Here is a 13,463-nt window from a genome sequence, read left to right on the forward strand (position 1 = left end):
AGGGATACGAATAGGAAAAGAGGAACTTAAGCTGTCACTATTTGCTGATGACATGATTTTGTAGTTAGAGGATCCAAAAAACTCCTCCAGAAAACTTCTAGACCTCATCAATGAATTCAGCAAAATAGCAGGTTATAAAATCAACAAGCGTAAATCTAAAGCATTTTTATACATAAGTGATGAAATATCTGAAAGGGAAATGAGGAAAACAACTCCAATTGCAATAGCCTCAAAAAAAAAAAAAAAAAAACAACAAAACAAACAAACAAACAAAAAAAACTTGGGAATCTATCTAACCAAAGAGGTAAAAGATCTCCACAATGAAAACTACAAAGCGTTGAAGAAAGAAATTGAGGAAGACCTTAGAAGATGGAAAGATCTCCCATGTTCTTGGACAGGCAGAATTAATATTATCAAAATGCTGTACTTCCAAAGGCACTATACAGATTTAACACAATTCCAATTAAAATCCCTATGACATTTCTCACAGAAACAGAAAAAGCAATCATGAAATTCATCTGGAAGAACAAAAGACACAGAATAGCCAAAGCAATCCTGGGCAGGAAGAGTGATGCAGGAGATATCATTATACCAGACCTTAAACTCTACTATAGGGCAATAGTAACAAAAACAGCATGGTACTGGCACAAAAGTAAGACAGGTAGACCAATGGTACAGGATAGAAGACACGGAGACATACCCAGAGAAGTAAAGTAACCTCATACTAAGTAGACAAGAGTGCCAAAAACTTACAATGGAGAAAATATAGCCTCTTCAACAAATGGTGCTGGGAGAACTGGAAATCCACATGCAGTAAAATGAAAATAAACTCCTCTCTCTCACCCTGTACAAAACTCAACTCAAAATGGATCAAGGATCTAGGAATTAGACCTGCAACCCTTCACCAAATAGAAGAAAAAGTAGGCCTGAATCTTCATGTTGGCTTAGGACCAGACTTCCTTAACGAGACCTCCATAGTGCAAGAAATAAAAGCAAGAATCAATAAATGGGATAGATTCAAACTAAAAAGAATTTTCTCAGCACAGGAAACAATCAACAATGTGAAAGGAGAGCCTACCGAGTGGGAGAAATCTTTTCCACACACACATTTCAGACAGAGCACTCATGTCCAAAGTTTATAAAGAACTTAAAAAACTTTACACTCAAAATACAAAGAACCCAATCAATAAATGGGCTCAGGAAATGGGCAGACACTTCACAGAAGAAGATATACAGGTGATCAACAAATATATGAAAAAGTGCTCATCATCCCTAGTAATTGGAGAAATGCACATTAAAACCACCCTAAGATTTCATCAAAGTCCAACTAGAATGGCTATTATCAAGAACATAAGCAATAAGAAGTGTTGGCGTGGATGTGGGGAAAAAGGCACACTCATACATTGCTGGTGGAGTTGCAAATTGATGCAGCCACTCTGGAAAGCAGTATGGGGATTCCTCAGAAAGCTTGGAATGGACCCACCATATGACCCAGCTATCCACTCCTCGGTTTATACTCAAAGGACTTAAAATCAGCATACTACAGTGATGCAGCCACATCAATGTTCACAGCAGCCCAACTCACAATAGCTAGATTGTGGAACCAACCTAGATGCCTTCAAATGACGAGTGGATAAAGAAACTGTGGTATATATACACAATGGAATATTGCTCAGCCATAAAGAAGAATAAAATTATGGTATTTGCTGGTAAGTGGATGAAGTTGGAAAATATCATGCTAAGTGAGATAGGCCAAGCCCAAAATACCAAAGGCCGAATGTTTTCTCTGATAAGTGCTTGACAATATATACCAATGGATTGTGGTGGGGGGAAGAGAAGAATGAAGGAACTTTGGATTGTGTAGAGGAAAAAGGGGTGGGAGGGGGTGGGGATGGAAAAACAGTAGAATGAAACAGACAGTATTACCCTATGTATAATTACATGAATGATGTGAATATACATTGTGTACAATCACAGAAATGAAAAGCTGTACCCCATTTCTGTACAATGAATCAAAATGTGCTTTTAAAAATAAAAAAATATTTTAACTAAAAAAAAAAAAAAAAAAAAACTCAACATAAAAGCATGTTTAAATAGACAATGAGCCCCAATTCAAGATATGTTAGCAACTTCTGCCGTAGCTCTCCATGATAGTGCTAATTATCCATTCAGTTTTAAGCTCTGCCAAATCCATATTAAGGTATTCAGACTAAGTAATTCACTTGAACAAATTAAAAAGTACAAAGAAACTTGACATTATAATGTAACTTTTAGACAACATATTTCCCATAAACAAAAACAAGATAACAGAATATACCTCTTCTTAAAGGGCTTAAATACAAACCTTCCCCAGAACATCTCCACTGCCTTTAGTATAGTTTGGAAGAGTACATGATCTTCTGGGTTTTTTCTTTAGTTCTTCCTGTTCTGACATCTTTCTTTTTAAAAGTGCTTCAATGTGTGGTATCTATAATTCAAAAAGGAAAATTATCTACGAAACCAAATTACTCTTGTACCAGGCAGCCAATGAGTACAGCAGAGAAAAGTAAACAATCTGGAAAACTTGAGAACACAAAGTTAATCAACAACAACAACAACAAAAACCATGTTTAATCATAATATAAAACCCTCTTTTTCACTCAATCTTCTCCCTGCCCCTTTGGTACTTGGAATTAAACTCAGTCCTTTTTATTTTTTATTTTGAGACAGGGTCTCAATAAGTTGCTTAGGACCTTACTAAATTGCTGAGGCTGGCTTTGAACTTGCAATCCTCCTGTCTCAGTCTCCTGAGGTACTGGGATTATAAGTGTGTGTTACCACACCCAGATCACTGAATCTTTTGTATGTGTTAGTGTGTACTACTGGGGAGTACATCCAGGGGCTTGTGCAAGATAGAAAAGCCCTCCGTCACAGTGAAGCTCAAAAACAGAATACTTTTTGGTTTGTTTGTTTGGCAGTATTGGGGGAGTGAGCCTGGGGTATGGAATATTCTAAGCACACATTCTACTATTGAAATACTCAATGATTTTCATCTTTGTTAAGAAATTTCTACCCATACTACTTTTCTTTGAAGCTGAATTACACATATAAAAGCATGTAAGTTTTCAAAAACTCTAAACTTCTTTGTGTTATTTTCTTTACCATCATGTATGTTACTACTTATGCAGCCTTTTAATGCAGTTCTTCATTGATGTTTTTATTGGTGTAATTACAATACCCCCCGCCCCACCACCACCCTGCAAGGCCCTTTGGTACTTGGGGTTTAATCCAGGGGCACTTTACTACCGAGTTACATCTCCGACCCTTTTTATTTTGAGACAGTTTCACTAAATTGCTGAGCTGGCCTTAAATTTGTGATCCCCCTGCCTCAGAGCCCTGAAACAAACTGTAGTTTCTTGGAAAAGAGTACTCTATCATTTTGTTTGTACCTCTTAATGTATAGTGACTGTCTAATGTACATTTATGTCTTTGTACCCTAAAGAAATAGTGCCAGTGGCATTCTCAATAAAACATAAACAGTTAAATTTAATTTAAAAATATTTAATGCACACTTGGAAACTGTACCTGTTGTGTTACAGGAATATCAATATTATGTGCTTTCAGTTCATTTCGCAACTGGGCCTCTTTTAATTTTGCCTCCTCAACTTGGCCTAAAATTAAAAAGAACAAAAATTCCATCAATTTCTGATAGTCCCCAAAACAAAAGTTTTTGAAAAAAATATTTAATTTTCAATTTTTCTTTCCTTTTAATGTTTAACAGTAAAATGTAAATTGACAGATAATTACTTTAGAAATTCAAAATTAAACTGTGAACCTCACAGTTCAATTCTAACACATGAAAATGAGAAACAATGAAGCTAAAGGAGATATACATGACAAACTCCTAGTGATTTGGGATAATTTATTTTATCTTAATATACATAACTACAAGTAATTTACACATAATTGCACAAGGTTATTCTCCGAACCAAGTAAGACTTTATAAAACTGCTATAAAAATGACATGTCATTGCTTAATTTAGCTCCTCTATGATCCTGTATAGATATACAAAAAGTGTACTTTGAGGCAGGCAGCATATATTTGTTAGTTAATTGATTTAAATTTTAACTATATAACAAATATAAAGTAAAAAAAAAAAAAAAAAACCAGCAAAAACATCTGACAAAAGGGAAGAGATCATATAGTAGAACTCAGCAAATGCCTTATTTTAATTGTATATAAAATTATTAAAAATTATAGCAAACACTCTGAGAATAGACTCAAGAAAAGTTATGTATTTCAGTATCAGTGTGTGTGGCACCATTACCACCATGATGTATAAAATATATACAGGCGCAATACCCAAACTAAAAATTAAACTACTCTCTTAGTAATAATGTCATCCAATATCTTTTGCCAGAAGCTGGAGCTAGAGATAAACATTAACAGTGTATGGAAAACCATAAATTTTCCACAGATCAGATTTCTAACAGAAAATTTCAAATTTTTGGATATAAATTTATTTAAAATGAGGACTATTTCATCTTAAAACTTGCCCAATGATGAATAATAAATTATCATCACTAACTTTCTGCAGAGTTCTGCATTTCACTTGTAGTCCAGCAAAACGGAACACATCTATGTTTCATGGTCTCTACCTTCTGCCTCATCATTCCCCAAAACGTAAGTTTTTATTTCCTTTGACTACAAAATGACTTACATTTGATTTCATCAAGAAGCTGTTTGCTGGCTTCAAATAAACTTCTATACATAACAATAGACTTGGATAACTGGTCCTTTTCTTTTGTAAGTGCTGCCATTTGTTGCTGCTTCTTAACATCTAAGAAATAAATTCAGATTTAATCTAAACAATTTAAAAATCACGACTTCTAAAAAATATAGCCAATATGATGTTAATAGACAGCAAAGCAAGGTTAATCAAGTACCACTAAACAATAGAGTTTCATTATCTATTTTCCTAGAAACTTACCATTGTAAAACATAAATGGTAGGATATATGGTTCCAATGTTCTTGATAAAGATGGTAGTCGAGGCTCAAAAACAATAAAATATTCAGTACTATCCCTTCCAGGACTATTTTCTGCCAATACTAGACTCTGTATAAATAAAAAAACAATAAGGAAAATCAAGATTTGAAAAGAAAAATTTCAGTTTCACATATCTGATCATGTCGTTTTCAAGTAAGTGGTAAATTTTAAAGGTGAAAGACGACTATTGATCCTTAAGGTTATTAAACTATCACCACCACCCAAGACACAAAATAAAACATTTTACCTTTAGGTATTGGTTTGAAAGTCAATGGCCTTATCAATACAGCTTATGGAAAAGTTATATATAATAGACAATTGAAAAATTAGCACTCCATTCATACCAGATACATAATTGGCTACTTGTATCTCGATTTGCAAAATCTTCATTCTAACCTCTAAGCCGAGGCAATGTGAAATAGCTTATGGGGTGAAAGTTATAAAAACAACAGAGAAATGCCCAAACCCCAATGCTGAGTTTAAGTTACAACTGTTACCATGGAAATAGACCTACCAGTCCCAGGTGACATTTCAAGAGATACTGAAAAGCTCTCCAGATTTGTTCATTAAAATTTTATTTTTTCACCAATCCACAAGACACCTTTAATATACCTTAGCCAAGATCACAACATAATACTAGTAAATGATGCAACTATATTTTTATCCTAAATGATTTTTCACATTTCTACACCAACAGTGTGTAGGAGTACCCAATTCCCCTGATGCAGGCCAACATTTAATATCAATCCTGTACTTTTTTTTTTTCTAAAAAGGAGGAATTTAAAAACCAGCCAATCATTACTATTTTAAATAGCCTCTGCCTGAATGGTACTGAGGTTATGCTTCTTATGTTTACTGATCATACACTTACTCTTCCATTAACTGCTTGTCAATATTCAGTGTCCATTTACATGTCTATAAGGTTGTCTTTTTTTCTTACTGATTTGCAAGAAGTTTGTTAGGAGGTATTAAATTATGTTCAATATACTGATCTTTATTATATGCATACATATATAGAATAATATTTCTCCACAATTTATTACCCTTAATTTATTTTCCTTCTTCTGTTATAAGATTAGGTTAATGAATCCTAAGTACTAACCACCATACTGTGTTAAAATTATTAATACACTGGCACTTTTTAAAATTCTGTTTAAGATATGCTTATGATAAACAAAAATTTAACTTATGTAGCTAAATATAATCTTTTCCTTCATATCTTATTTATGTCTTCTCTAAAAGTCTGAGAAAGGACTTCCTATAATTTATCATCATTGATTAAAAAAAAAAGATACACAGAATAACAGAAGCAAGGAGTCCAAAACTAGATTTAAGTATAAATAGGGATTTGGCAGAAATGAAATGGACAAATGCATATCAGAATAAAACAGTTATTTTTCAGAAATCTCCAGATCATGTAGGCAAAGAGAATTTGAAAAACACAATTTACAAACTTGGAACAATTATAAATTTAGATTATTATTTGAAACAAAGCAATATATATTCTTTTCAAGCAAATATGGAATATTTATGGAATTTAGTGGTATTCTGGGACAGTGTTTCCTAAACTTCCCTAAAAAGAATCACCTGCTGGGCTAGGGGTAGAACTCAAGTGGTAGAGGAGGAGGCCCCAGGTTCAAACCCTAGCACAAAACAAAAACAAAGAGAACAACAACAACAAAAACAACACCACCTTGTTAAAAAATCAGATTTCAGCTGGGAATGCCTATAATCCCAGCAATTTGGAAGGCTGAGGCAGGAGGATCACAAGTTGGAGACTAGCCTGAGCTATTTAGCAAGACCCTGTCTCAAAATAAAAACTAAAATGGACTGGAGATGCAGTTCAGTGGTAAAGAGCCCCTGGGTTCAATCCCTGTACTTTAAAAAAATCGGATTGCAGAGTTCTGTTCCAGACATAATAAATCAATATGACCCACTCAAAATGAAAACACAGCCAAAAACAACACACACACACACACACACACACACACCCCAACCAGTATGTAGGAGCCAAGTTAAGCCAAGTTTTCTGTTTATTCACTGAGGTAGTAGGGACCTCTAGTGGTAAGAAGAAATTCATATACGTGAGGGAAAATTTAGATTTTATGTGTCAGCTGCTGTAAAATAGCTTCAGTCACTGTCCTTACCTCAGAGTATATACAGCAGGAACAGCAATTTCAAATGTTTATGGGAGTCGGGGAGGAGGTGGGAGGTTCAAGAAAATAGGATATAGGTAAATAGGAAATAGGTAAAGTGGGCTAAATGTATTCTAACAAACCCACGCTGCATGTTAAACAAGTTTTCCCTGTGTTTTTCAACATGTGGTTTTCATTTCTAATTTCTAATTTTTATTAGGATACAAAAAATTTCATTTTACAATTCCCTAAAATAAAAAGTGGCATCTGACATTTGTCCTGAATGTCAAGAGACACTGTTCAGGCTGTCAGAAGAGAATCCTTGACAGTGTTGCTAGATCTTTAGATTTCTCCAAATAAATCAGACCTGCAGATCTTTATGTGAAAATTCCAGCTCTTTAAATGTTGGTAACATTTTAATTGATGAAAATGCTGTATTGGTCAGTCACTGTCAAACCAACTGACATGCCTTAGGAACCATGCAGCTGTCAGACTCCCAGGTTTATAAGCATAAGTTTATTTAAAAAAAGGTGATGCTAACAATGGATTAGGTATCAAGATGAATAAGAAAGTAAATACAAGAAGAGGTAACATTTCAAATTTATTGGAACAGGAAGAACTATTCAATAATGATATTGAGAAAATTAGTTAATACGAAAAAGGATAAAATAAAATCCAGACAAATAAAAGATTAAAGGTATAAAAACTAGAGCTAGTATTGTGAATATCATCTGCCTTCCCTTCAACATAAACAAAGGTAAAAAAACAAAACTTAGGAAAAAGTACGTATATACAAGAGATAATACCTTTAATATATAAGAAAAAAATAGTTACCATTTCAAAAGGAAGTCAATGGACAATCACAGATCAAAACTATAAACTGTCCAACCTTATTAGTAACAAAGAAAAATTATTCAAAATAGGAAATGTGTTTAGAATTTATAAACTGTTCATATCTAATACTGCAAATAAGAGAAAGATGTACATATTTCTGATGGGAAGATAAATGAAAAAGCAACTGGCAATAACCATCAAAAGATTCTTAAAATGTACATATTCTGTCTTTAACCAATTCTATTTCTGGCAATTTCTTTTTTTTTTTAATTTTTAAGATGTTGATAGATCTTTATTTTATTCATTTGTTTATATGTGGTCCTGAGACTTGAACCTAGTGCCTCACACATGCTAGGCAAGTGCTCTACCACTGAGCCACAATCCCAGTTCTCTAGCAATTTCTTAAGGATATCATATATATAAACATACATACTTAAAAGAAAACTGGCTGAAAATGCTATTAGTAAAACTAAAATTTTACCAAGACTGGATGAAAATAAATTGTGGTTACTGTATTAATAATGTCAGCTTAAAGATAAGTTAAACAAGAAAAAAAGATTTTTATAAAAGCATTATTAATGAAGTTTAATGTAATTTTACATATTCCCCTCTTAACATGTATATAATTCATACACACAGGGGTATATGCATACTGTGTTAATGTGTATAGAGAAACACTGGAAGGTTGTAGAATAAATTGCTAATCATTGTTTTCTCTGAAGGGGGTAACATTATTACTTTATGGAGGTTCTTTCATAGCAATAAAATCATTTTCAATTTTTTAAAAAATAACAAAGATAGACTGTTATTTATTGAATTTTACCTGAACTATTCAATTTTATTTCTATCCACATCCAGGTAGTTTTACAATGAAACATAAACAGTATATTGACATTAAATTTAAAAATCACTAGAATCAGAGAAAGCTATTTGTTATCATGGCACAGGGGAAAAGATTTTACTATTAGTAACAATGGTTTTTGGTTCAATGTATAATCTCTTAGAACAAAACTGTAAAGTATTTCAGTTGACTTTCCAATTTAGTGCATTACTTAGAACATCTTCACAGCTATAGATACAAAAGAAAAGGCAGCTTAATATATTAGTTTAAAATGTTAAGTACAGAAATCTTATCTACCAAAAGATAAAAAAATTTACCATGATTTCAGCTGAACCATTCACAAAGGGAAATTCAAGTGTTCTAACTTTCCCAATAAAGAGTGGGGTATCAGTGTCTTCCTCATTAAAACCTTTAATGGTAGCTACTACAGTGCCAACCAAATTTATTCCAGTATGATTGCCGTATTCATCCTTAAAAGAAATAGAAAATAACTATTGGTTATTGGTGATAAGACTAAACCCAGAGAAGGGCATGTACGAATGAGAAATTAGACACATTTATAGAGCCCCAGCAAAAATTATCCTTATCCTTTTAAATTCAAACATGCCAATTTAGTTCTGTTTGTGCTCCACATACAGGAGAGAGGTCCCCAAACCATTTAACCAGAGACAATGGTTTCTAATACAATGGTTCCTAACTTTCTCAACCGTAAGAACTCTCATTTAAAATTTCATATTACGTACCTTAAACCTCTACTGCTGTTAAAGTCATTACTAACAAAAAGGTGTTATGAATTTACAGCACTTCTAAGTTGTTTATTAGTAACTTCAACAGCATCAGACCTGTGTAAATTATACTCTTCAGGCAATGTCTGGTGTGCATATGAATTCAGACTCTTGCAGTATTTATATTGCACTGTTTAACCTGACAATATGTTTTGGAAGAGAAATTAGAACCACTCATTTGTCTAAAATAGGAAAATAAACTTTTATAAAAGGAGGGAGTATTGTAGCAGTCATATTTTCCATTAACATGAAGTCTCGCTACTGTGTTTTTTCTTTGGTGGTCCTTTGCCCATGCTAGGCAAATGCTGGCTATATACCCAGGCCACTGAATAGGTCATCAGCAGCCTTGAGAAGTTCTGATTTTCTTCCTTAAGAAATTTTGTCTCATCGTCCTAGATGTACAACATTTTTAAAAGCTTAAACATAAGTATACACTATTGTAATATACTGAATATATTAACTAATATAAAAATAAACAAGCTTTAGATTATGATTCCCAACCTTTTAATGTACTTGTGTCAATTTCATTGAAATATTCACAGAACTGAAAATTTGGTACTTAATGGGTTAATTATGATCAGTTATCAGAGATCTCTTTTTAAAAATATAACTATCTTTACCTATCTCTTTCTGTGATCAATATGGTTCACTCAACTTCACAACACATACATGAAATAGGAAAGATAAAGTATGTATTAAGAAAGGCCAGAAATTAAAGAAATGCAAATTAAAACTACACTGAGATTCCATTTCACTCCAGTCAGAATGGTAATTATCGAGAATACAAGTAACAACAAATGTTGGTGAAGATGTGAGGAAAAAGGTGCACTCAGACATTGCTGGTGAGGACACAAACTGGTGCAACTACTATGGAAAACTGTATGGGGATTCCTAAGGAAACTTGGAATGAAACCACCATTTGATCCAGTTATCCCACTCTTCAGTATATGCCCAAAGGACTTAAAATCAGCATATTACAGTGACACAGCCACATAAATGTTTATAGCAGCTCAATTCACAAGAGTTAAACTAGGGAACCAACACAGATGCCTTTCAACAGATGAATGGATTAAGAAAATGTGGTATACATACACAATGGAATATTAGTCAGAAATAATAATTACGGCATCTGCCAATAAATGGATGGAACTGGAGACTGTCATGCTAAGTGAAATAAGAAAATTCAAAAAAACCAAAGGTCAAATGTTCTCTCTGATGTGTGGATGCTGACACAAGTAAGGGGAGGAAGGGAAGAATAGAAGTTCATTGGACTAGACAGAAGAAGGAAGGGACAGGAGTGGGAATGGAATAGGAAAGACAGTAGAATGAACTGGATATAGCTTTCCTATGTCCATATATGCATACATGACCAGTGAAACTTTGTATCATGTACAACTTCAAGAATAAGATCTTAATTAGAATAAATTATACTTCATGTATGTATAATGTCAAAATACACTCATGTATATCTAAAAATAATTAAAAAATTAAAAATAAGAAAGGTGGATTTCTGCATTTTGAATCAGTTATTAGTATATCAGGATTTATTTTATTTATAATCTTATGCTTTCTCTATTCATATCAAAACAAAAAGATGTTTACAAATACTTATTCATCTGCACAGGTTTTCCCATTAAGCTTAAACTCAATAATCTGACTCTATAATAATCTTTGCACCCAAACACCAGAAATTTTTTCTTGTTACTCCTTTGTGGTTTTGAAAGAAAATAAACATTACCGTGATACTGAGGTGTAAATCTCTGACCAAGGTCCTACTGGCAACTGAGCGAACATTAGAAACAGCTGGAGTAGCTGGCTGAATTTCAGGAACCAACTTCACAGGTTGATTAGGTAGAACATCAATTATAACCTTATAAAACAAAAGAAGTATTCTGAACAATAACATATCAATGCTTTACTATTTCACAGGAAGAATAAATAATGATGGTGTATACTAAATCAAATATTACTGTCTGAAATTCATTTTCATTAGTTTCTTAGAAGTAATTTACTTTAGTGGTATTACATAATTCAATATTACTCAGCTATAAAGATGATGGAAATTATGGCATTTGCTGGTAAATGGATGGAATAGAGACTATGATGCTAAGTGAAATAAGCCAATCCCCCAAAACCAAAGGCCAAATGTTCTCTTTGATATGTGGATGCTGACTTCCAATGGAGGCGGGGGTTCCACCAGATTGGATAGGGTGGAGTTGGGTGAAGGGAGGGGGGATGGGAATGGGAAAGACAGTAAAATGAATCTGGTAACTTCCCTATGTTCATATATAAACACATGACCAGTATAACTCTACATCATGTACAACCACAAAAATGGGAAGTTACACTACACATACATATGTCGAAATACATTCTACTGTCATGTATAACAAAAAGAACAAATTAAAAAACAAAACAATAACAACGAAGTGAGGCCACCCCACACAAGATTGCCTCTTCCGCACGAGGCCATTTCCCTTTCTGCTTCTCTATTATGTTGTGATACAGCCATAGGAGCCCTTACCAGATGCCAAATAGATGGAGTAGCCTGATCCTTAACTTCTAGCCTCCAAAGCTGTGAGCTAAATAAAACTCTTTTCTTTATAAAATACCAAACCTTGGGTATTTTGTCACAGCAATAGAAAATGAAAAATACACTGTTAAAATGTGTTTTCCCTTCCAATTTTCCCAGAGTTCTTGCAGCTATGTGTGGTCATGCAAGGAGTCCCTGTCAATGAAGGGAATGGTGTGTGTCACTTCTGGGCAAGTTTCTTTTCTTAAAACTTTAAATTTTGAAATAACTAAATATTCACAATAAGTTGCCAAAAAATGTATAGGAAGACTGCATGTACCCTCCAGGTACTCATCCAGGGTGGTATCCTGCATAAATATAACACAACATTAAAATCTAGAGGTTAACATAGAATATATTTAGACTGTTGGTGGGGGGCCAACTCATTTTATCACACGCATGACTCTGTAACTGCCAAACCTATCAATACACAGAATTATTCTGTCACCCATGTCTACCCCTTTTATAATCATAACCTCTTGCTCCTCTCCCTAAACCCTGCCAATATCAAATCTGCTCTTCATTTTTATCTTTTTAAATTTTAAGAATGTCTAATGAATTGGACAATAAAAAAATTTTACTTTAAAAACTCAGAATAAAAAGCATGTCAAATTAATTTTTAATAAGCATCTAAAAACAAATTGACAAGGACCTGAGTTTAAGTATTTTTAAAAAATTCAGCACATTGAAAAAAAAAATAAATAGAAATGATGTATGTCAGAACTACCTAAAACTTCACTATCTAGAATACTAATAACTGAAATGCTATCAACTGAAAATTTTTCATGTATGATTAACACGAGCAACTTTACCATGATACACACCTTCCCCTTGCCCACAGATTTGCTCTCAGCAGTTTCAGTTGCCTGAGGTCAACCATGGCCCAAAAATATTAAATGGGAAATTTCAGAAATAAACAATTCCTAAATTTTAAATAATATTTAGCTGGGCATGGTGGCACATGCCTGTGATCCCAACTACTCAGGAGGGAAAGGCAAGAGAATTACAAGTTCAAGGCCAGCCTAAGCAACTCAGCAAGACTCTACACAATAAAAACCAACCCACACACAAACCAACTTTTAAAAACAGAATACTGCTATAATTGTGAATCTCTTGCTGGATCTAGTTTATAAACTAGACTATTTTAGGAATGTACATACAAGAAAAAAAAAAGTATATATGGTAGTTGGTACTCTTCATGGTTTCTGGCACACACTGGGGATCTTGGTATGTGTCTTCCATAAATAATGGGGGGAATACTGCTTTTA

At 33.5% G+C, this 13,463-nt stretch overlaps 1 protein-coding gene across 2 annotated transcripts in view; it reads right to left on the bottom strand.

The window, feature by feature from the left end:
• Nucleotides 1-13,463, bottom strand: part of SMCHD1 (structural maintenance of chromosomes flexible hinge domain containing 1) — a 159,392-nt gene that overhangs the window by 37,012 nt on the left and 108,917 nt on the right. For both annotated transcript variants that reach the window (XM_079108270.1, XM_079108271.1), the window contains exons 36-41: nucleotides 11,362-11,493; nucleotides 9,156-9,308; nucleotides 4,971-5,097; nucleotides 4,701-4,820; nucleotides 3,565-3,650; nucleotides 2,345-2,467 (exon numbers count right to left, since the gene is read on the bottom strand). In XM_079108270.1, the coding sequence (XP_078964396.1) occupies nucleotides 2,345-2,467; nucleotides 3,565-3,650; nucleotides 4,701-4,820; nucleotides 4,971-5,097; nucleotides 9,156-9,308; nucleotides 11,362-11,493 (741 nt within the window). The remainder of the gene's footprint in view (nucleotides 1-2,344; nucleotides 2,468-3,564; nucleotides 3,651-4,700; nucleotides 4,821-4,970; nucleotides 5,098-9,155; nucleotides 9,309-11,361; nucleotides 11,494-13,463) is intronic.

Source organism: Sciurus vulgaris, assembly GCF_902686455.1.
Source record: "Sciurus vulgaris genome assembly, chromosome: 13".
In the NCBI taxonomy this organism is placed as follows: Eukaryota; Metazoa; Chordata; class Mammalia; order Rodentia; family Sciuridae; genus Sciurus; species Sciurus vulgaris.